We start from the raw sequence: 23,413 nt of genomic DNA, 5'->3' as shown, positions 1-23,413 counted from the left end.
CATTTTTAAATATTTTATTATTGGTTTACATTTAGTTGTAGTCTGTATCTATATATGTGTCTTATCTTCTCATTTTATTACAAGGAGGAATGTGCTGAGGCCCTATCCTGGAAGAAACCTCTCCCAATCAAAGAGGATCTTCAACTACCGCCTTTCACGAGCCCGAAGAGTTGTCGAGAATGCCTTTGGGATTCTTGCTGCACAATGGAGAATCTACCACCGGGTGATTGGAGTGAGCCCTGCAAATGTGGATGCCATTGTGAAAGCAACAGTGGCCCTTCATAACTTCCAGAGGTGGAACTCCACAACAGAAGGACCTTTCCCACAGGAAGAACAGCGCATCCCTGCATTTACACGTGCAAGGAGAGGGAACCAACAACTCCACCCAAGAGGCCATAGCTGTTCGGGAGTCCTTCAACAGGTACTTTTCTTCTGCCAGTGGTGAAGTCCCCTGGCAACACAACATAGCCTGATCTGCCCACCTGTCATCTCTGCACCCCTCACCTGCTGCTGCTTTTCATAACACAAAGGCTCTTTTAAGAGCCACCCACTTATTCTTGAAAGATCTGATTCCTGACTAAACATACACATTGCATGCACACGTTACATCTGTCATGTGTTTTAATAGTTTGAAATTTTTTTTGATTTCATTTGCAACTGCATAGTTCATACACTAAAAAATGATTCATCACTGTAACATCTGAATCAAAACACAAATAATGAACTCAGTTCTGTTACAGAATAACTGGATTTTTTAACAGTTTGCATGGACAATGTTTGTCCTATCCTTTATGTAATGCAGAACATTTAAGGTAAGTTTTCAGAATGTGTGTGCGTGTGTGTGTATGTTTTAGAATAAAAAATTAAAGTATTCGAACGTTAAAGCTGACACCAAGGAACAAATAATATCAAGAAGCTATTTCTCACGAAAACTCAGCCCTATGTAAAACAGACAAGAACTCCATTTCAACTTCACTTTTTTTTTCACGTGACAGGTTTCTAAGACGTGGGGCCAGACTTAAAAGAAAAAGCTCCTCCTCATCTGCAGACTGGTTGAGCACATTCATCAACTGATTATCAAACTCATCCTTCTGCCACTGCCTTTTTTTGGTCTTCATTGATCTTTTTGGTGCTGGCGTAGGCTGTGGAGTGCTGGGTACTGCAGGTACATGTGATACATGGGGTGCCGAGGTAGATGGGGTCTCCCCGGTTTGACTAGGGGGGTCAGACAGACTCAGAGTATCAGAAGATTCAGTGGCCAGAACTGCAGGAGTAGATGGGGAGCTGGGAGACACATCAGTCAGGGTAAGGGTAAAGGTTTCAGTTGGGTTACCAAGTGGTGATGACTGAGCAGCCAGGGGTGATGAGGTAACCTGGAGGGTGTGGGGGCTAGAGGATCTCTCTTCTAGGGACGGGGACATATTGGAGGAAGTGGCCCTCTCTCTGACATGAGGCTCCAAGAAACTCATAATGGAGAAATACCTCCATGTGGTTTTCTGTTCTGCCCCTGCACCACTCTTCTTCTCCCTCATGGCTTTTCTCTCCTTTATATATCTGTCCCTGAGATTTTTCCAACGCCTTTTACACTCATCCTCTAAATAAGTGGAGGAAATGTGTTACTTTTTTTAATAACACATTTGAAAACTGTACCTCTAACAGGTATAGAGCTATCCATGGGGAACACTTATCAAAACCTAAACTATGTTAACACATATTGCCTACTAACATGCTACCTGACTGTTAAAACACACCTGACATGCCTACTTTGAATGTAAATCTGTATGTTTATGTGACAATCATTCCTACCATATTATGTCTTTTAATAAAACATTTAATAAAAAAAAAAAAAAAAACGGTATGGACCATATACTTTGCTGTTCACCACATTACAAACTGTTGAATGTTATTCAGTGTATTTATAATATTGCATTTACGATAACAACAGAGCTTCCCAGATGAAAAAAAAAATACTATAGTAATTTATAGTAAATACAATAGTGTTTTTGAACCATGCTATAGTATATTGTAGTATACTGTATATATTATATTATTTACAACACTTTGTTAATGAATGCTACAGCATACTGTAATATTAACTATAGTGAACTGATAAACTGTAATAAATACCGTAGTATACTTTAGTATTTACTACTGTAAACTTTAGTATAATATAAAATATAAAAACACTATAATGTTTAATATAAATAATTATAGTATTTTTTTTATTTATCTGGGTTATTTCAACTAAGTAATGGAGGAGGCGAGAGGAGGAAAAATGACTTTTAACAGACGCTGCTGCTGCCCGTGTCCATTTCACGTAACTTACGCTATGTTTACACATATTGCCTACATAAAACAAGCTACCTGACTTAAAACCAAACACACCTGGCATGCCAACTTGAATTGATATGTGTTTCCATGACACAGCTTTTCTTCCGACGTCTCTATAGGAGCGTAAACTTGTATCATACAGCTCCGGGAATTCCGACACACACAGTACAATCTTTTCGTCCATTTTGCTTTCTACGTTTGTTTGGATGCTCCGTTTCTATTGGCCGCGCGGGTAATCGTCACAGAGCGCAGCGGCAAAAGTTGAACTATTTTGAACTTTGACCGCGGCGTGCGCGCAAGCTGCGCTGCGCTGCGCTTGCGCTTGCGCTTTGGCCGACGCCGTCCTCGCGCGGCGCAAGCCATTGAAATGAATGGGTTTCATAGCGCAGCGCAGCGCATACCGCGTCCTGTGTGAAAGGCCCTTTAGAGAGAAAGAAACCATCCATCCGTCCAAAGAAACGTTCCAGTTCAGGCATTTGCAGCAAAGAGATGATATAAATCGCGTTGCTCAATAAGAAGGATCACGACGCGTAACACTGCGGTCAAGCCAGCCGCCACCCAGAAATGAGCGGTCAATCTAGCCGCTCCTATATTTCGCGGTCCGCGCATACACTTGGTATTACGTTCAGATCGGTTCACAGACAGTCTTACCGTGATTTCACATTCATTCATTTATTCAGTCAGTCAGTCAGTCAATCTGTATGAATGAATAAAAATAACTAAAAAAAAATATTTCACAGCTCAATTTCACCTGAAAATGATAGTAATCCTCAAAGCCTGACATTGTATGCTGCTGAATTCCAAAATTAAAGCCCTCTAACACTCATACGCTGTTTTGTCCATACATTGTGAAACTGAATACATTTCACAAACCTATTTTACCTTGTGTGGAGAGGACACCTTGGCCGTTTCTCAAAACCAAGTTCGCAAACTTCGGACTCGCGTCCTTGGTGGTTCGGACAATTTCGACTCAGGAGAACGAACTCCCGTGGACGGGAGAACACAAATCCGGTGATTCTGCAAATGGAACAGCAGCGTACTTGATAACGTCACTCAGCTCGCTCTGGCTTCTCCGGTTATCTCTTTATGTATATTTTAGCCAACAATAAAACGAAATTTGTTATAAAACACCACTCTGCCTCTTTTCGTTTTATTTAAAAAACAAACAAAAACATATTAATAGTCTCAGGCAGCGAGTGATTGATTATCTGCAATGTGCAGATTTATAACAAAACGAAATATTAAACAACCCTGCCTCTTTTAGTATATATTTCAAAAATATTAAATGTAATACTATTTGTGCATACTCTGATTAACTTCACTGTAATAAAATGAAATAGGCTATAACATAAAACAAAACCATGTCTCCATTTGTTTTATATCAGTTTTAATGATCAATAATAGCCATTATAAAAGGTAAGAATATACAATAAGAAATAAAGCAAACAATTGCAGTCAAGCGTACAAAATCAGCGCTTTAGTAGGATACAAAAGTTAAATAGCCATATATAAAGTTATGAAACGTCACGTTGCCCTCAGCCAAAACGGAGCCAGCGGCAAAAGTCAGAAGGACTAGCCGAGGTAAGGCTGCTCTCGGCTGGGCACATGAGCGCTGAGCGTCCAGTGATCGCCTGGATCTCACAACTCCGACAACGTCAGATCAAATTGTCAGAAAGGCGCTATCTTTATCAATAAACCACAAATTTGAGCTTTAAACCAGCACATTCTCGCCTGAAAAACTCTTAAAACCACATATCATGACATAATAACAGTAATATGTTTAAATTATGCAGGGTTTCTCCTTTACTATTGATGCTTGCTGGTTAGTGCGAGATGCATTCTGGGATACCTGGCTGTTTCAACCCTGCGTTCCATTCGGAAGGGCTCATCCCTATGCCCTAATCCCTTTAGAGGGTGTACCCTCCGGAGTGAGAGCTTCGAAGGGATGAAGGGTGTAGGGGTAAAAAAAAAAAAAAACTGTTCTTCTGGAACGCACTTCAGCGTCATCTTAACGAGACAATCAAGGAGGATAAATTGTGCAAGCTGCGCCTTTTGTTTAACGTTATTATTTATTTATTTATTTATTTATTTTAGGTTTACCGCATGTAGGCTATATTGTATCTATGTATTTGAAACATTTGAATGGACTGTATTTCAAAAAAAAAAAAAAAACTTTACGGCTCATTTATCAATGTCATTTTGACCATAATAATGTACCAAATCTAACTTGTATAAATATTACAGTAGTACAGAAAAATATTATACATACCTTTATAGTTAAAATCGAACTCCTAACCTCCTGTAGCCATTCTGTGGCGTCAAACAACTTCCCTGTGCAAAGGATCATGGGGGCCCGAAGTGTCCATCAGTTGTTCCCTTCGAAATCCTTCTTTCCAAAGGGCCCTTTGAAGTGGCCAGATTTGAGCACTTTGGTTTGGAACGACCCTTCAATATGGCGGCCATGATTATTTTCACTCCGAAGTGCCCTTCGGAGGGCGATATATCCCGTTTGGAATGCACCGTATGTCTGCACAAGTCACCTCTCGATGCATCCTCGATAAAAGGGGCGGATCAAGAACACATCCGGGGATTTGAACTGAACTTGGCTAGATGCGAACTTTGAATTGGAACAGTACTTGGACAGCGACTGATGACATTTCACAAGAACACAAGTACAGACAAGTACGCATATTGAGAAACGGCCCTTATCACAGTGTTAACGGCACCGTTTCAGCAGGATATTCTGATGTTGGATTCCAAAATAAGAGCCCCCCCCAAAAACTCATGTTTGTGCTGTTTTGTTCATATTTTCAGAAATTCATAAAAAATAAAATCCTAGTTTCCACAGACTAATTTCAGCTCAGGTGGAGAGGACACATTTTCACAGTGTCAACTGCACCGTTTCAAGACATTCTGATGTTGCATTCCAAAATAAGAGCCCCCCAAAACTCATGTTTCTGCTGTTTTGCTCATATTTTCAGAAATTCATAAAAAATAAAAGTTCTAGTTTCCACAAATCAATTGCACCTCAGCTGGAGAGTAAACCTTCTCACAGTTTCAGCTACACTGTTTCAGGACATTCTGATGTTGTATTCCAAAATAGGAGCCCCCCAAAATCTCATATATACACTTTGTCTATACATTCAGAAAATCATTTAAAAGAAAAGTCCTAGTTTCCAAAGAACAATTTAATGTCAGATGGGGTGTACACCTTATCACAGTGTCAAATACACCGTTACAGTACATTCTGATGTTGTATTCCAAACTGTGTATGAAGTTTGGGGGGCTCTAATTTTGGAATACAACATCAGAATGTCCTGAAACGATATAGGTGACACTATGAGAAGGTGTATTCTCCATCTTAGGTGAATTTGTTTTATGGAAACTAGGACTTTTCTTTTTATGATTTTCTGAATGTATAGACAAAATAGCACATAGATATGAAGTTTGGGGGGCTTTTATTTTGGAATGCAACATCAGAATGTCTTGAAACGGTGCAGTTGACACTGTGAGAATGTGTCCTCTCCAGCTGAGTTGAAATTGGTCTGTGGAAACTAGGATTATATTTATGAATTTCTGAAAATATGAGCAAAACAGCAGAAACATGAGTTTTGGGGGTAAACACGAGGTAAAATAGGTCTGTGAAATGCATTCAGTTTCACAATGTATGGACAAAACAGCGTATGAGTGTTGGAGGGCTTTAATTTTGGAATTCAGCAGCATACAATGTCAGGCTTTGAGGTTTACTATCATTTTCAGGTGAAATTTAGCTGTGAAATATTTTTTTAGTTATTTTTATTCATTCATACAGATTGACTGACTGACTGAATAAATGAATGAATGTGAAATCACGTTCAGATCGGTTCACAGACAGTCTTACCGTAATACCAAGTGTATACGCGGACCATGAAATATAGGGGCGGCTAGATTGACCGCTCATTTCTGGGTGGCGGCTGGCTTGACCGCAGTCGCGTACCGGCGCCCACAAAGCCTGCTGCAACACCTCCTGGCCCCCGTGTCACTAGTATAATATAAAACGTTGCATTAAAAATAGAAATTACTGTCACATTAACCCAAACATGAAATATAACATACCTGCAGATAATGACTTGCACCACCCCGCACACTCAATGGCGTGCAAGCCACACGGTTCGCAGAAATAAAGTCGCTCAAGGTGTCTATCACACTCCTCAGCCACACTGAAATACATGGGTGTCAAATTACCCCTTCCAAACATATTTAGGACTGCAACTGCTACCAGCAACTCTTACCTTCAGGACATACACACGGCGCGCCAGAAATGACGTCAGAGACCGAGACCCCAAATGACGTGGCTTAGGTGTCAGACTCCTGCATTTTTATACAGGTGGAATGTACCATTTTGCCCTAATTAACAAAAAGTGGTGGATCGCATCACCACACATGTATTGTGCATCACACTTGTATTTTTATAAGTTCTAGTAACAAGTTAAATTGGTATCATATACAGTGCTTTAAGTGGGCCAGTACGCTCCGGTACTCAGTGCCGCCACTTCCAAATATAGCTCTTAAGCGTACGGCCACCTCTCCGTGCGCCCAGAACGTGCTTTTAGCATCTGTTTTAATCCTTTGCCTGCGCTGCCGCTTTTCAGAGTGCCCTTCACAATGCACGCTTCCTAATTCGTCCCACCGAGAGCAGAGACTACATTACCCATACACCGTAAAACCGGAGTTTTACAAGTGAAAAGTGCATGCGTCGCTTTTGCCGCTGTCAGTGTCAACAACTCAACGTGGCCGGAGAGGGTGTGTGAAACGCGCAGGCTATAATAGAGTACCGGCACCTCTTTTGGGCCACTTAAAGCACTGATCATATAGGCCATCTCACCTTTGAAATAGCATGTTTTAAATAACTATTAATAAATAATAAATAAATTAAATAACACCAGATATTTTTTTCAAGAAAACATATTATGGGATTTCAAGCTTATCCATCAAACAAAATCTCTTTCCTTCAAGCACTCTCTGGGAGTAATCTGATTCTTGTTGGTATGTGGATGCTTTCTAAAACCCAGAGACACCACTGTATGAAAAGGCATGTTTTTGGACTGTGCACGCCAGATCACAAACCCATAAACGGCACGATTCTCGTAGTTTCCGTATATGTGCTCTGGCAGGTCTGGTTTCTTGACACGGCCAGAAACAGACCACTTTGAGAACAGCCGCTTCTCAGTCCGTTCACTGATGTGATAAAACAGAGACACAGGCGGAAATGTTCACTCACTCACCAGCAGATTCCCATATTTTCTTGTGCACAAGATGTAAAATCTCCACAAATTCCACAGTAAATGCAGTTAAATATCTGTTAATGGCCACTCATGTCTAAATAAACCTCTATAAGTTACTGTACACTTAATATTAGCTTATCAAAAGCAGCTGTCAACAAAGCCACAAACACAGCAAGACATCAACAAAACTTAAAATTTTCAGTAAATGCCAGACTGCAACATTTAACAGGACTGATAATTTAAAGTTTTAAATATTTTACAAAAACATGAAGCACTTAAAAATGAAACCATAAAAACTGTACTGTACTGCAATATAAAAATACTGGTGTTACAATATATTCGGTTCCTGAAATATTTTATTCAAATGGGTGACGTTTACATGAATATTCATGAGACCTAGATTGTGGGAATAGTGACCAAGTACTAAGGGCAAGCTTTGAATGTTCCTCTAGACTCAACTGAAAAACATTTTGATACACATCCCTCATACTTCATCATAAATGTTACACTTCATCTGTATTATAACTGTCACGGTTCACGTATCTGCTGTTTCATACTGTTGTCTGTGTGAGGGTTTTGGGTGTGTCACCTGATTGTTCAGCTGTGGCTCGTTACATCTTGCCTATTTAATGCCTTGTCTTTCGTCTCATGTTTGTCAGATTGTTGTGTGGAGTCCTGGTGTTTGTCCCGTGTCTCTCTCGTGTTGTTTGTTCCTGGCTTGGATTTCTCGTTGCTGTTCCTGGTTCCCGTCTGTTTAATTTGGATTACTCGCTCTGGATTTCATTCAAGGATCATTGCACGGACTCACGGACACACCTCACGGATCACCATTCATCACAGACATTCACCGCTCATCGAAGTCCCTGTGTTACCACTCTCCTGCTAACTGTGTTGCTATTTCTACTGTGTGTTCATCCGTCTACATTTTCTGGCGTGAAGCTCTAATAAAGAGATATTAACTTGCTATTGTATCCAGTCTTCATTTCCGTGACAGAACGATCTGACCAATCATGGATGCAGCGAGTTCAGCGGCTTTCACGGAGTTCATCAACCACAGCATTTCCTGCATGGATCAGCAGCAGGAGAGCATCACATCCACCGGACGCGTGGTTCAGACGCTGGTAACACAGGTGTCCGAGCTCTCTCAGCAGCTTCAACAACTCCGCACTCCCACTGCGCCAGCCCCACCACCTGTTCCCCCCACGTCACCTGAACGGAGGGATCTGCCGGAGCCCCGCCTTCCCGTACCACAGAGTTATGCTGGTGAGCCTGATTTTTGTCAAGCATTCCTTAACAAGTGTTCTCTTCACTTTGCACTTCAGCCACGCACCTTCGAGAGAGAAGAATCGAAGGTGGCGTTCGTGCTAACCCTAACCCTCCTGACGGGGAAGGCGGCGCTGTGGGGAACGGCGGTGTGGGAGAATCAAGACCCGTGCTGCTCCTCGTTCCAGGCACTCTCCGCTGAGATGAGGAGGGTGTTCGACCGTGCGGTTGCGGCCGCCCGTCAACTTACAGCCCTCAAGCAAGGTAACCGCACGGTCGCCGATTATGTCATCCAGTTTCGCACCCTCGCGGCGGAGTGCCGGTGGAACGAGGAGGCGCAGTGGGATGTGTTCCTGCATGGGCTGGCCGATCGTATCCACCGGGAGATTTACGCGCTGGACCTGCCATAAACCTTCAATTGACTGGTTGAACTTGCTCTTCGTGTGGATTCTCGCCTACAGAGGTTAGAGCTGTTGGAGGAGCCTGGAGTTAAGCGCAACGGAGCCAGCAGCCGTCTTAGCAGCGTGGTGGATACGGTCGGTCCTGTACTCTATCCTGAGCCCATGCAGGTGGGGAGAGCTCTGCTTTCCCGGGAGGAGAGAGAGAGGCGGAGGTCCCAGGGTCTTTGCCTGTACTGCGGGGCGTCAGGACATCTAATCAGGACATGCCCGGTAAAAGACCAAGCCCAATAGTAAACTCAAGGGTACTATCGAGCGGGAATCACAGTTTCTCCTCATGGACTCACCGCACGCACCTGTTGTACTTGGACACCCCTGGCTCACTAAACACAATCCCCACATCGACTGGCAGCAGAAGACTATCACTGAATGGAGCACCCAGTGTCACAAGTCTTGTCTTTTGTCTGCTTGTCCCACGGTGTCTGTTTCTGTCTTACAGGACGAGGCGGTGGATTTGTCTAACATGCCCGAGGAGTATCTAGATCTGAAGGAAGTGTTCAGTAAGTCCCGGGCTGCTTCTCTCCCTCCTCATCGTCCCTATGACTGTGCGATAGATTTAGTTCCCGGTAAGTCTCCGCCTAAGGGTTATACTCTCTGTCTGTTCCCGAGATGGAGGCCATGGAGAAATATATTTCTGATTCTCTAGCAGCTAAGTTCATTCGCCCTTCCTCATCTCCAGCGGGGGCGGGGTTCTTTTTTGTGGGGAAGAAGGACGGATTTTTGCGACCTTGTATTGATTATCCTGTCACATCCCGGACTACATTTCCCATGATCCTCCATTGCTTATCACCTGCACTCACTTCACAATCACTCCACACTAATCACCACACCCAGCTGCCACACATTACTTTGACTATAAAAGACTCATACACACACCACCTCACCGCGAGGTCTTGTTTTCCCTGTGATGCATTTACAAGCGTTTATATCTTGTCTGCTTCCTGTCTACGATCCTGTGCCGCCTGTCTTGACCTTTGCTTTGTATACTGACCTTTGATTGATATCTGCCAGCCCTGACCCTCTGCTTGTTCCTGACTACGATTCTGCCTGTTCCTTGCTGTACCTGTTTGCTGTTATCTGACCCCTGCCTGTATGACCACGCTCACCTTTTAATAAAGCTGCATTTGGATCTTACTCTGAGTCCTGCCTTCATTACAGATTGGATGTTCCTTCTATTTCCGTAGAGGACAGACTTGAGCTAGATCGGATGTTGGAGGTTTCTAATGCTATTCTTAAAATGAGGGGTGGTAAAGCGGCAGGTCCAGATGGGCTCCCAATTGATATCTATAAAGAATTTAAGGATAAATTAATAGGTATGTATGTAGAAGCTTTTCAGCGAGGATGTCTCCCTCCGTTGCTGAAAAATGCTCTGATCACTCTTATTTTGAAACCAGGAAAGTCACCAGTAGAATCTGGCTCATAAAGGGCACAGAACTTCACAATCAAAGATGAGATAAGTCACATTCAGGGATTTCTCTGGTTTACTTCATGATTAAAACACAGTATTTTTAGATGAGGTTTTATACTAATATACAGTGAAGAGGAGAGGATGTACTGGCTAAAGTTTTGAATTCAACAGAGGAGGTCAAACGGGTATTTGATGCAGTCCGACTGGTGCACACTGTGGTGTTCAGAAGACATCTGATGCCATTATTAAAAGGTTTTATTGAAATTTATTTTGAAATCCGATGGCTCCATGAGGCCTCCATTGGGAGCAATGGACACTTCCTCTCTCAAGATCCATAAAGGTACTAAAAACATTTAAATTGGTTCATGTGAGTACAGTGGTTCAATATAAATATTATAAAGCAACGAGAATATTTTTGGAGCGCCAAAAAAACAAAACGACTTATTTAGTGATGGCCAATTTTAAAACAATGCTTCAGGAGGCATCGGAGCACAGATGAATCAGTGTGTCGAATCTGCTGTTCGGAGCACCAAAGTCACGTGATTTCAGCCGTTGGCAGTTTGACATGCGATCTGAATCATGATTCGACTTACTGATTCATTTATGCTCCGATGCTTCCTGAAGCAGTGTTTTGAAATCGGCCATCACTAAATAAGTTATTTTGATTTTTTTGGCGCTACAAAAATATTCTCGCTGCTTTATAACCACTGTACTCACATGAACCGATTTAGATGTGTTTTTAGTACCTTTATGGATCTTGAGAGAGGAAATGTCATTGCTCCCTATGAAGGCCTCACGGAGCTATCGGAATTCAACTAAAATATTTTAGTGTTATGAAGATTAACGAAGGTCTTACGGGTGTGGAACGGCATGAGGGTAAGTAATAAATGACAGAATTTTCATTTTTGGGTGAACTAACCCTTTAAGCTTTTTCAATTTGAGCCAGAGTGCAAAATTAGTGAGGATAAAAACATTGTGTGCAATGTCTCTGTGGCTACTCAAACTGCTGTTCTGTTGTATGTTTGATTATGTTATGTTATGCAATCACAGATATCTTGTGCATCAGCGCACACAAGCTTTGAGGTAGTCTGTCTCAATTGAGATGTGTTATGGGCTGCCCTCATCAGACTCCACGACAGGTGCGGCATTTGGTTAAAGAATTTCAATTATATCCATCGGCAACTGTAAGCTCTTTCAGCTGTGGTCTACTAAAAACCTCAAATTTATCAGGGCTAAAGTGGGGAGAACAAAGACATGGGTCTTTAGGATGTTTTATTCATTGCTAAGCAGTGAAGACTTACATTGCTTATGTTGTTGCCCATCGACAGAAAATTACAACCAAAAGCTGCATAGAAGCTGAACAAACACTTAAATTCTTATGTGTTCACATTGTTGGTTCTTTGAAGTCAACTAGGTGTGTCCTCTGCTTTTTCTTTAAGTGTGAAACTCTTAAGGAAGGTTTTAACATGCTTCAAGAGAATTTAAAGAACAAACTGGTGTGATGTAATTTCAGAAAAAGAGAAGTCCAATGATTGGTTGGTTTTTCCAGCTTCTTCAGGGTATATGCTGGAATCCTGAAGTTAATTTCAATACCTTTTGAAGACCTTGTCAATAAGACCTCACCGTCACTTCAAGTTCTAATCAGCAATAAACCTTTAACTTAATAAACAGTTGTAGTTTGCAAATATGTCTATAAAGCACAACTGAACCATACAACAGAACTCAGATAAGCTCGGAAGCTCATACCCACATACATACGATGGCTTCTCCTACCATTGCTATGCTGATGACACACAGCTCTACCTTTCATTCCAACCAGATGATCCCTCAGTAACTGCATACAGGTCCTTCTCAAAAATTAGCATATCGTGATAAAGTTCATTATTTTCCATAATGTAATGATAAAGATTAAACTTTCATATATTTTAGATTCATTGCACTCCAACTGAAATATTTCAGGTCTTTTATTGTTTTAATATTGATGATTTTGGCATACAGCTCATGAAAGCCCAAAATTCCAAAAAAAAAATCTAAAAAAATAGATGCTTCGATAGCAGCCTTAAGCTCATCCAGAGTGTTGGGTCTTGCGTCTCTCAACTTTCTCTTCACAATATCCAAGATTCTCTATTGGGTTCAGGTCAGGAGAGTTGGCGGGCCAATTGAGCACAGTAATACCATGGTCAGTAAACCATTTACCAGTGGTTTTGGCACTGTGAGCAGGTGCCAGGTCGTGCTGAAAAACAAAATCTTCATAAAGCTTTTCAGCAGATGGAAGCATGAAGTGCTCCAAAATCTCCTGATAGCTAGCTGCATTGACCCTGCCCTTGATAAAACACAGTGGACCAACACCAGCAGCTGACATGGCACCCCAGACCATCACTGACTGTGGGTACTTGACACTGGACTTCAGGCATTTTGGCATTTCCTTCTCCCCAGTCTTCCTCCAGACTCTGGCACCTTGATTTCCGAATGACATGCTAAATTTGCTTAGAGTCCAGTGCTGCTTCTCTGTAGCCCAGGTCAGGCGCTTCTGCCGCTGTTTCTGGTTCAAAAGTGGCTTGACCTGGGGAATGCGGCACCTGTAGCCCATTTCCTGCACACGCCTGTGCACTGTGGCTCTGGATGTTTCTACTCCAGACTCAATCCACTGCTTCCGCAGGTCCCCCAAGGTCTGGAATCGGTCCTTCTCCACAATCTTCCTCAGGGTCCGGTCACCTCTTCTCGTTGTGCAGCGTTTTTTGCCACACCTTTTCCTTCCCACAGACTTCCCACTGAGGTGCCTTGCTACAGCACTCTGGGAACAGCCTATTCATTCAGAAATTTCTTTCTGTGTCTTACCCTCTCGCTTGAGGGTGTCAATGATGGCCTTCTGGACAGCCGTCAGGTCGGCAGTCTTACCCATGATTGCGGTTTTGAGTAATGAACCAGGCTGGGAGTTTTTAAAAGCCTCAGGAATCTTTTGCAGGTGTTTAGAGTTAATTAGTTGATTCAGATGATTAGGTTAATAGCTCTTTAGAGAACCTTTTCATGATATGCTAATTTTTTGAGATGTATGCCAAAATCATCAGTATTAAAACAATAAAAGACCTGAAATATTTCAGTTGGTGTGCAATGAATCTAAAATATATGAAAGTTTAATTTTTATCATTACAATATGGAAAATAATTAACTTTTATCACAATATGCTAATTTTTTGAGAAGGACCTGTAAATCAAGCTGTCTGGCGGACATATCGGCATTGATGAAAGAACACCACCTGCAGCTCAATTTGGCAAAGACTGAGCTTCTCGCCTTCCCTGCCAATACGACTCTACAGCAAAATTTCACCGTTCAGCTTGGTACATCATCAATTAACCCATGAAATTCAGCCGTTTAGGAGTAATCTTTGATGACCAACTGACCTTTAAAGACCACATTGCTGAGACATGCAGATTTGCACTAAACAACATCAGGAAGATCAGGCCTTTTCTAACAAAACATACAACAACTTCTCATCCAGGACCTTGTCATTTCTAGACTCGATTACTGCAACGCTCTTCTGGCTGGACTGCCATCATCGCAGACTGAGCATGGTGTTGTTTCTAATAGTTAAGTGGAGGAAAATAAATATATTCTTGCTTTCTTTTTGAACTCTTTGGACAAAGCTTGAACAAATTTAATACCTCATAAAATCAGGATTAAGATTTAACACCTTTAAAGTGCCTTAATTTTCCCAAAATTGATTGATCAACTTTTAATAATTTCACCCATTTTATTCATTTTTTTTATAATACCATTCCTTACATATGATGGTTACAGTAGAATCCATTTGCAGAAAGTCTAATGAGTAGCAGCAGAAATAAACAAATAAAGTTAAACAGGCAAACTGTATCCACACTGAGGGCATGTTTAGAGGTTCTCTTCAGAGTGAATTCTTATGCGGTCTTGAAAGTGTCCTTTATGATTGAAACTCTTTCTGCTCTAAAGGCATTTGTAGGAATTCTCTCCAGTGTGAATTTTTTATGTGCCTCTCAAGGCTCCGTTTCATTCCAAAACTTTTTCCACAGTGTTGGCAGGTAAACGGCTTTTCTCCGGTGTGAATTCTTTTGTGGTCTTCAAAGTGTCCTTTCTGTTGGAAACTCTTTCCACACTGAAGGCATGTGTAGGAGTTTTCTCCAGTGTGAATGGTCATGTGCCTGTCAAGGTTCTGTTTTTGGCTGAAACGTTTTCCACACTGTTGGCAGGTGAATGGCTTCTCTCCGGTGTGAATTCTCATGTGGTCTTCAAAGTGTCCTTTCTGAATGAAACTCTTTCCACACTGTTGGCAGGTGTAAGGCTTCTCTCTGGTGTGGATTCTTATGTGCCTTTTAAGGCTTTCTTTTAGAGTGTAACTTTTTCCACACTGTTGGCAGATGAAAGGCTTCTCTCCAGTGTGAATGGTAATGTGAACTTTAATGTTTTCATGTTGATCAAAACTCTGTCCACACATAAATGGCTTCGCTCCATTGTGAATATTCATGTGCTTGTTAAGGTTTTCTTTTTGGCTGAATCTTTTTCCACACTGTTGGCAGGTGAACGGCGTCTCTCCAGTGTGAATTATTTTGTGGTCTTCAAAGTGACCTTTCTGTTTAAAACTCTGTCCACACTGAAGGCATGTGTATAGGTTTTCTCCAGAGTGAATTCTTATGTGGACTTTAAAATTTCCTTTCTGTTTGAAACTCTTTCCACACTGAGAGCAGGTGTAAGGCTTCTCTCCAAAGTGAATTTTCATGTGGACTTTAAGGTTTTCCTCTGTGCTGAAACTCTTTTCACACAGGTTGCAGGTGAAATGAGTTCTAGTTCCAGTATTTTGAGCTATTTTTTGTGAGGAAGTGTTTTCTGTCTGTGAGTGACTAAAAGATTTTTCTCCAGTAATGAAATCATGATGATTGTTATATTGATCTTTATCTTCCATTTCATTCAGTACTTCACTCTCCTCTTTCAGTGCCATCAGGTCTAAGGCAAAAAAAGAAAGAAAATGGTGAACACCAGTTTAATGGCACAAAGCACAGACATCCAAACATTTATACATATTAAGCATCAAAACCAACTGCATGTAATGCCGAGTTCAGACTGCATGATTTTGAAAGTAGTCGGGTCACTGTTCTTTTCACACTGCATGACTATCTTGGCCAGCATTCAGTTGCTGCTGTGTTCAAACTGCACGATGGATCGGCGACAGAAGGTTTCACACTGCATGACCTTACAATAGGAAGTCATTGCATGATTGTCACTCATGTGCACGAGCACCGAATTGCCTGTGATTTCGGGCATCTGTTGGCGATTTCTCAACCTGTCGGCGAGCCAAAATTGTGGATAAAATCGTACAGGCTTTCTTGTTTATGTCTGAATGCCAGCTCATTTTTTGCCTGGATCCTGTGTCAGCATTGCATGTCCAATACTCTCCAGTCTTGATGCCAGAAATGTTTCAGAGTCAACAAATGCACAGATGGTAATTCACAAATTAATGCAGGGAGAGATGTGCTTGTGACATAAATTTTTTATTAGCAAATCTCATTTTTAATTATTTGTGAATTTAATAATTTTTTGTGACACTCATATATTTATGGATCTTATTCTATTAATTTGTGCATATGATTATTTTTGTGAATCACTTTGCATTTATTTGTGGATCCTAATCTATTTATTTGGAAATTTGCAACAGTTTCCCTGATTAACAGTGCGTTCACACCGCCGTGGCAAGAGCGTCAAAATTTGCCTTGGCCGCCCTGCCAACAACGCTGTAATTACGTTGTAATCTCGCCGGAGCTCGCCGAAAAAATATTCAACACCTGGAAACAGTACATAACAGAAAGAAAAAAAACCATAACTGGTATGAATATTGAGACAAAACAATGGCACTGACATATTTAAAAGATATGTCAGCGCAAGTAACTTTCAGTTGAAACAGCTCAAACATGCATTTTAGGCCCCGTCCACACAGAGGCGCGTTTCTGTGAATACACACAAGTTTTGTATCGGATAGTCATTTCATCCACAAGGATCCAGCGTTTTCGAAAGGTGAAACTGATATTTTTTTGAAACCGGCTCTCAGAGCGTATAAGTCTGAAAATGCCATCTTGCGTTTTCGTGTGGACAGCTTATCCGTATATTATCTGAAACGATGATGTCAACACCCCACGTGTCGACCCTAGTCAGATGCCGCTAACAGCACAAAACAGCAACAACAACAATAGCAGACTCTAGATGCTTTTGTTCGTGCTGCAGAAGCTACTGAGCTAAAATAAAGCTTTTTCCTAAGCTTTACTATAGACCCTTTTACTGTTTGTACACAATGATGACGTAGCAACGTATGCGCGCGCATTTTGGCAACGGAAGTGGTGTTGTACCCCATAGGTTCTAACGTGTTAGCAACTCCGAAAGTGATATATATATCTACAGCTTCGCGAGCGGATTAAGCAACACAGACAGATAAAGTTATTTTAAAAAGTTGACTTTATCAAATGGTATCCGGCTATCAGATCCGTGTAGTTGAGTGGATAGAAGACGTTAGCAGATGGCCAAATACAGTGGCCAGATATATATACATAAACCAGGGCTCTCAAGTTTTAAAGACAGGCAAGAATGACTAATATCCAACAACATGACATGATTTTTAAAGTGACCAATAACATCGACGATGTAATACACTATAATTTATTTAGTGCTAATAAAATTATTAAGCCTATTTGGAGAGAGAGATGTTTAATGTGACAAAATGTCAGTCATCGTGTGATAACGAAAATACAGCTATGGAAAAAATTAAGAGACCACTCCAAGTTCAGAAATCAATGTTAAGTGGTCTCTTAATTTTTTCCATAGCTGTATAGCTAGGTCTAGACTACTGACCAGGTGTTTTCAGTGAACAGGCTGTAAAACTGTTGTTCAGACACTCATGAAAAACTGATGCTGATTATCTGGGAAACATTCTCAGTCAAGTTGTCATTGTTTGTGTCAAACAAGCTGTGAATTTTTTGTAACATTAAAATAGGAGATCATGACTTACTCTGTGCTCAAAGTGATGCTCAGAGCTCCAGTGTTTTCCTCTGTGGGTGAACGAGGATGATGGTGAACAATTCCAGGATATGCTTTTTTTTCATTGGTTGTTGCGTTAAATCTTTCCCAGATACAATAGTGCTATTTTCTGATTGGCTACTGTGTAGCCTCTTTCTTTTTTTTGATTGGCTGATAAGTGGCAGGCTACTCCAGGGGAGACGCGCTTGATTCCTGCCTGGCACAGCGGCATATTAAATATATGAAAAATAGTTTTTCTGCGTGAGAAATACAATGTGTGGCGGGAGTGCGTGACAAAAGACCGAAATGAATGACTGTCACGCTCAATGCGTTACACTTGAGAGTCCTGAAAAATTGAAAAAAAAAAGTTGCTAACACGTTAAAACCAAAAGGCAACAACACCACTTCCGTTGCCAAAATGCGCACGCAACTGTTTGATCACGTGGGCTGTAAAAGGGTCTATAGCAGGGATGGACAACTCCGGTCCTGGAGGGCCAGTGTCCTGCAGAGTTTATCTCCATCCCTCATAAAAACTCACTTGCCTATAACTTTCTACTAATCCTAAAGACCTTGATTAGCTGGTTCAGGTGTGTTTGATTAGGGTTGGAGCTAAACTCTGCTGGACACTGGCCCTCCAGGACCGGAGCTGTCCATCCCTGGTCTATAGTTTGTATTCAGCGCACAAGGATTATGTGCATTCTCCAAGTCTTATTCGCTGCTTTAAGCGCATCTCTGTGTCAGAATTACAGCGCCACATACTGGTCTGGCATGCATACTACATCGTTTTGAGTCGTTTCAGTGGTTTCGTGTGGACGCAGATATTTTTTTGAGACAAGAAAAAAAGAAAGAAAGATCGGTTTAGGGTAAAGCTCCGGCTTCGTGTGAACGTAGCTTAGTCTAGGACTAGCCCTTGTTTATGAAACCGGGGGAGTGTCTGTTATGCCTTAAGTTAACTTATACATTCGAGAAAGACAAGGAATGAGTTCAGTATCATTATGTCTTAAAGTGACAGTAGCTTAATGTCTGTGTTTTTAATGTTAATCAAAACAACAAAAGACAAAGAAATCACTCACCAGCTTTTGTAACTTTAATGAAGATTTATCTTTACATTACACAGCCAAATATGCAATGTTACTTTACATTTGATTACTTCAATTAGACCTACCTGAAAAACACTATTTCATTCGTATCTTTGCTCTATTGATTTTAATTTGTGCTGTTGCTTGTAGTTTGATTATTTGTTATTTATTTGACAGTAATGCATTTTCCCCTCAACATAGCACATACCGAATCATCCTTAAACCATGATGCAAACCGAACTGTGAGCAATTTGAAGTTACTGTGTGACGTAACAACAAACGAAAACCTAAGAAGATCCTGCTTCCAAGTTTAAAGACAGCATTAGTATTTTTCTAGTTACGTGAAATTCTTTGTATTCTCCAAAAACATTAATTTCTGTAGAGCTGGACATTTTATAATATGAAATGAATGAGTTCAGCTTTGAGAATGAAACCAACCTGTTTGTTCCTCAGTATCTTCATCTTTCATGTCTTCACTCTCCTCTTTAATAAACTCAATCTTTGTTTGATCCTCAGTCTCTTGTTTTTTAACTGTGAATGTTTGTTCAATCCTAAAGTCTTCACTCTCCTCTTTAATAAATGCCATCTTTATAATAGTGTCACGTGGATCTAAGTCACTTCAACGAGTTTGTGTGTGTTTGTCCTGTTTAAGATAATTAACATAAGGAATAAATAATATTAATTCATGTTAAATAAAGCACTGCAACATTACTTTCAAAAATGGTTAATTAACTGTACATAACTTGTAAAAAACAAATTGACTGAACAGTTTGATTTAAAAACTTTACATGTGTAAAAAAAAAAAATCAAACCTTTTTTCAGCCAAATCACAACAGATGCAGGAGTGCGGCGCAGCTTTATGACGTCATACCGCCAGACCAAAATAAAAGTCCCGTTCACAAAGCAATATTAAGAACTTCCCATAGAAGAGTGTGAGAATCTAACAAGCAAAACTGTAATGTTTTGGTCTAGAAACAATTTATACCTGATATACATTATTAATATTCAAATAGCTACAAATGTGTTAAAATACATGAAAAAAAAAAAAAAACTTATGCATGACTTATTACGCAGACTTATTAAGCAGAGTTCATATTACACACAAAAATAGACAGTAGGCAAAGACTGTTTTAAGTGGTCACTGGATTCTGAGCTCTGCACGCCTGCAAATTCTCTCATGATAGCAAGTAATAATGTAAATAATAGATTCACTGTGCAGCCAGCATTACTGACTGTAACAGAACTTTGTGAGATCGAGTTGAAGATGAATAACAGCTTTTTATTAATGTTTGTTTTGTTTTTTTAAATGGAATAACGTATTCTTATTGTGTTGGTTCACCATCCGCCTATGTCATATTTTGTGTGTAGAACCCTTCCAAAGTAAGGTCATTATGGGAGGTTTCTTCTGTATTGTAAAGAAGAGTTTTTTGAAAGTTATTTGCTTATGTAAGCAAGTGTATTTTTTTTAACAAGGTCTGTTAATATGCAACAAAAAGAAAATGAAAAAGTACAGTATTTACAGTCAAAATCCCCAACACAACCCATCCCTCTACCCATCAGACATAAAGTATCAATTACAATGAACAAAGACCAAAATATATATACATATATACCATTATGGCTACTTAGGCACATGTTCTGTGCTGTAACACCAAATATAGCAATAAAAGGAGATGGGTCTATTGGGGATTTCCAAAAGTTATACAAACTTGGGCATGTGTCTGCTTACATCTATCACAAATAGGGTCTAGTTCTGGTCTGAATTTAGATAACCTAACCTTTAACCAATGAAACCAGTGTAATACCTTGAATTGCACAACCACATGACATATAAATGATTAATAAATCTATTTAATAATTTTCTGCCCAGTTGTCCCTGAAATTTGTTCATTCAAGCCTTTCTCCAATTAATGTTTTAAGTGATCTAAATTGACCAAAATTTGCTGATTCAGGAGATTTCGAATTTTGCTTATTTGTTTTAGGTCTTTTCCTACCTTAAAGCTGCAGTCTGTAAGGTTTGCCTCTTTGTCGACATCTCTGTTTGAAACCTGTAATTACTGTTAAGTGAACATTTTGTCCTTAAAGTTGTGTTAAATGCAGGAAAAATGAGCAAGCATAAGGATTCAAGCGAGTTTGACAAGGGCCAAATTGTGATGACTAGACGACTGGATCAGTGCATCTTCAAAACTGCAGCTCTTGTGGGGTGTTCCTGGTCTGCAGTGGTCAGTATCTATCAAAAGTGGTCCAAGAAAGGAACAGTGGTGAACCAGCGACAGGGTCATCGGCAGCCAAGGTTCATTGATGAAGACTGGCCCATGTGGTCCGACCCAACAGACAAGCTACTTTAGATCAAACTGCTAAATCGTGCTCATGACTTGCTAATTCATTCCCACAATTTTCTAAATCATACACACAATTTAGTAAACTGAGAGAACAACACAAGCCCCATTCACATCAGCGACAAGCAGCAAAAGGTCCCATTCATTTCAATGGAGCACTGGCGACAGAATGTAGGCGTGTCAAGTGACGGGAGACAAGCGACAAAAGTTTAGAAATTTCAAACGAGAAGCGAATTTCTCAAGTGACAACCGATAGGAGTGAAGGCTCTCTGGAGCTCACGTCACTGTCTTGAGTGCAGGCAAGACAAACAGGACATAGTTCCAGAGCGATTTGACTGTTTATATGATTTGACTGTACATACCTGGATATAATAAAATGATGCGTGGAAATGAAGTGGTTGGCAGTATTGTGAGTTTGATTCATACTGTAACGAGTCGTCACACGAAGTGGGATCCATATGCAGGCTTTATTGAACAAATTTCGTGGTCAAACAGTGGCAAACAGGTACAGCAGAGAATAGACAGAATCGTGGTCGGAGAACAGGCAGTAGATCAGGGCAGGCAGATATCAATCACAAGTCCAGATCAAGGCAAAAGAGTCCAAAGGGCAGGCAGCAGAGAATCGTAAACGAGTAACAGACTGGGTCAATAACAGGCAGGGCAACACAATAAAGAACACTCAGAAATGCAAACCGTAGTAGTACAAGTCCTCGCAAAGAATGTGAGGATGCGAGCAGCTGGTTGTGGTGATTAGTGCCAAGGTACGGGGCTGATGGGAAATGTAGTGTGTGAGTGGATGTGTGTGTGTCAGCATTCAGGTGAAGGCGCCCTCTGATGGCCAGAGGAAGGAATCGCGTTCATCAATTTCGTCTCTGTGACACATTCATTGATAGTTTGTGTTACTCTGTGTTCACACCTCCGGCGGCGAGAGCGTCAAAGTGACAGGAAGTCATTCATTTTCAATGAGAGCTGCCGCCGAGAGCGGCGCGGCGCGTCTTGGACAGTGAGAGCTTCGAGGAGAGTTGAAATCAAGTCAACTTTATGGTAATGAGCTATGACGCGGTTCGGCGGCAACCAATGGCGGATTCCAATTGGTTGCCGCAACTTGTCATTTACTTTGACACTCCTGCCGGCGGCGGTTTGAACGAACAATACAGCGTTGTTGGCAGGGCGGCCAAGGCGAATGTTGAACCGTGTGAACGCACAGTTAATGATGTTGTGAGCAGTTTAGCACTGCTGCAGTTCATATTACAGTTTCACTTGCATTATGCAAATTGTCAAACATCCATTAGTGTGTCCACAGAGGAAAACAGCTGAGCGGTTGGAGGCGGGGCTAATTTACATATTCATAAATCCATGTATATTAAATGAGACAAGGGTTTACAAGCTATTTGACGGCATGAAGAAATTTTTTTTACTTGAAATATTTTTTAAATAATGTCATTTTGGTGATCAAAGATGAATTTTAAGGGATAAAATATTTGACCACAAGGGGACATTAATCTAGTTAATGATTTAATGCACTAAGTTCTGAAGTTACAACACTCTACAACAGCAGAATGGTACTTTTAATTATTTTAAACCTAATTCCTAGTCAAATTAGAATGATTTCTTATTTTTACATATCATTTGTAATTACATTTTTTATAGATATGGTCAGATGTGCAGTCTACCAGTCACATTAATGCGAATTCACAGTACAGAGAAAGTACAGTACATGCAGCGAGAAAGTCGCTGGCGGTGTGAACGGGGCTTTAGTAATGTATGCACACAACTGACTTTTTTGCTGCATGTCGTGTGGGGCTCCGTAAAAATGGGAAATGTGCCCCATGTTTCATAATTATTTCTGTCTTTATTGCATATTAGTGTGATCGAAATGTTCTTGATGGAGGTTGAATGCCTTTTCAGAAAAGTGTAATGAGAGTGTTTTGAGGAAGATGGAGTTTTGTATGACTTCTTTTATTAGTTTGCTTAATTCCTGCATTAAGCATTACATAATATGCTTATGATGCAAATGTCGAAATGTCCTGTACATGTTCCAGAAAGGTCAAGAGTAAAAAAAAATAAATAAATGGCCATTAAACAGAAAGCAATGGATGTCAACTTGATTTTTGTGTGTTATATCAAGTGAAGAATCACAGAGGAAGAAATTAGAAAGTTATGGAGACAACGGAGAGGGGAATTGATTGGCTGATACAGCAGTGGTCTGTGAAGTTCAAGTGATCATCAATCACAACTC

The 23,413-nt window shown here is 40.7% G+C and overlaps 1 protein-coding gene across 1 annotated transcript; it reads right to left on the bottom strand.

Annotated features, from left to right (window-relative positions):
- Window positions 1-14,661: 14,661 nt before the first annotated feature.
- On the bottom strand, window positions 14,662-19,421 carry LOC137025352 (gastrula zinc finger protein XlCGF57.1-like). The gene is made up of 2 exons (XM_067393345.1): window positions 19,274-19,421; window positions 14,662-15,698 (listed from the first exon to the last, which is right to left on the bottom strand). The coding sequence occupies exons 1-2, from the start codon at window positions 19,419-19,421 to the stop codon at window positions 14,662-14,664; spliced, it is 1,185 nt and encodes a 394-aa protein (XP_067249446.1).
- Window positions 19,422-23,413: the final 3,992 nt, after the last annotated feature.

The sequence above is a fragment of the Chanodichthys erythropterus genome, chromosome 8 (assembly GCF_024489055.1).
Source record: "Chanodichthys erythropterus isolate Z2021 chromosome 8, ASM2448905v1, whole genome shotgun sequence".
Lineage (NCBI taxonomy): Eukaryota > Metazoa > Chordata > Actinopteri > Cypriniformes > Xenocyprididae > Chanodichthys > Chanodichthys erythropterus.
Note: the sequence above shows the minus strand (reverse complement) of the source record. Positions and strands in the feature narration are given on the sequence as shown.

What these genes read in the sequence shown, in the direction of transcription:
- LOC137025352 (XM_067393345.1), bottom strand. Translation starts at nt 19,421, where the DNA reads ATGGCATTTATTAAAGAGGAGAGTGAAGACTTTAGGATTGAACAAACA. An exon ending in AGATACTGAGGAACAAACAG is followed by an intron (nt 15,699 to 19,273) that starts GTTGGTTTCATT and finishes TTTTTGCCTTAG; the next exon opens with ACCTGATGGCACTGAAAGAG.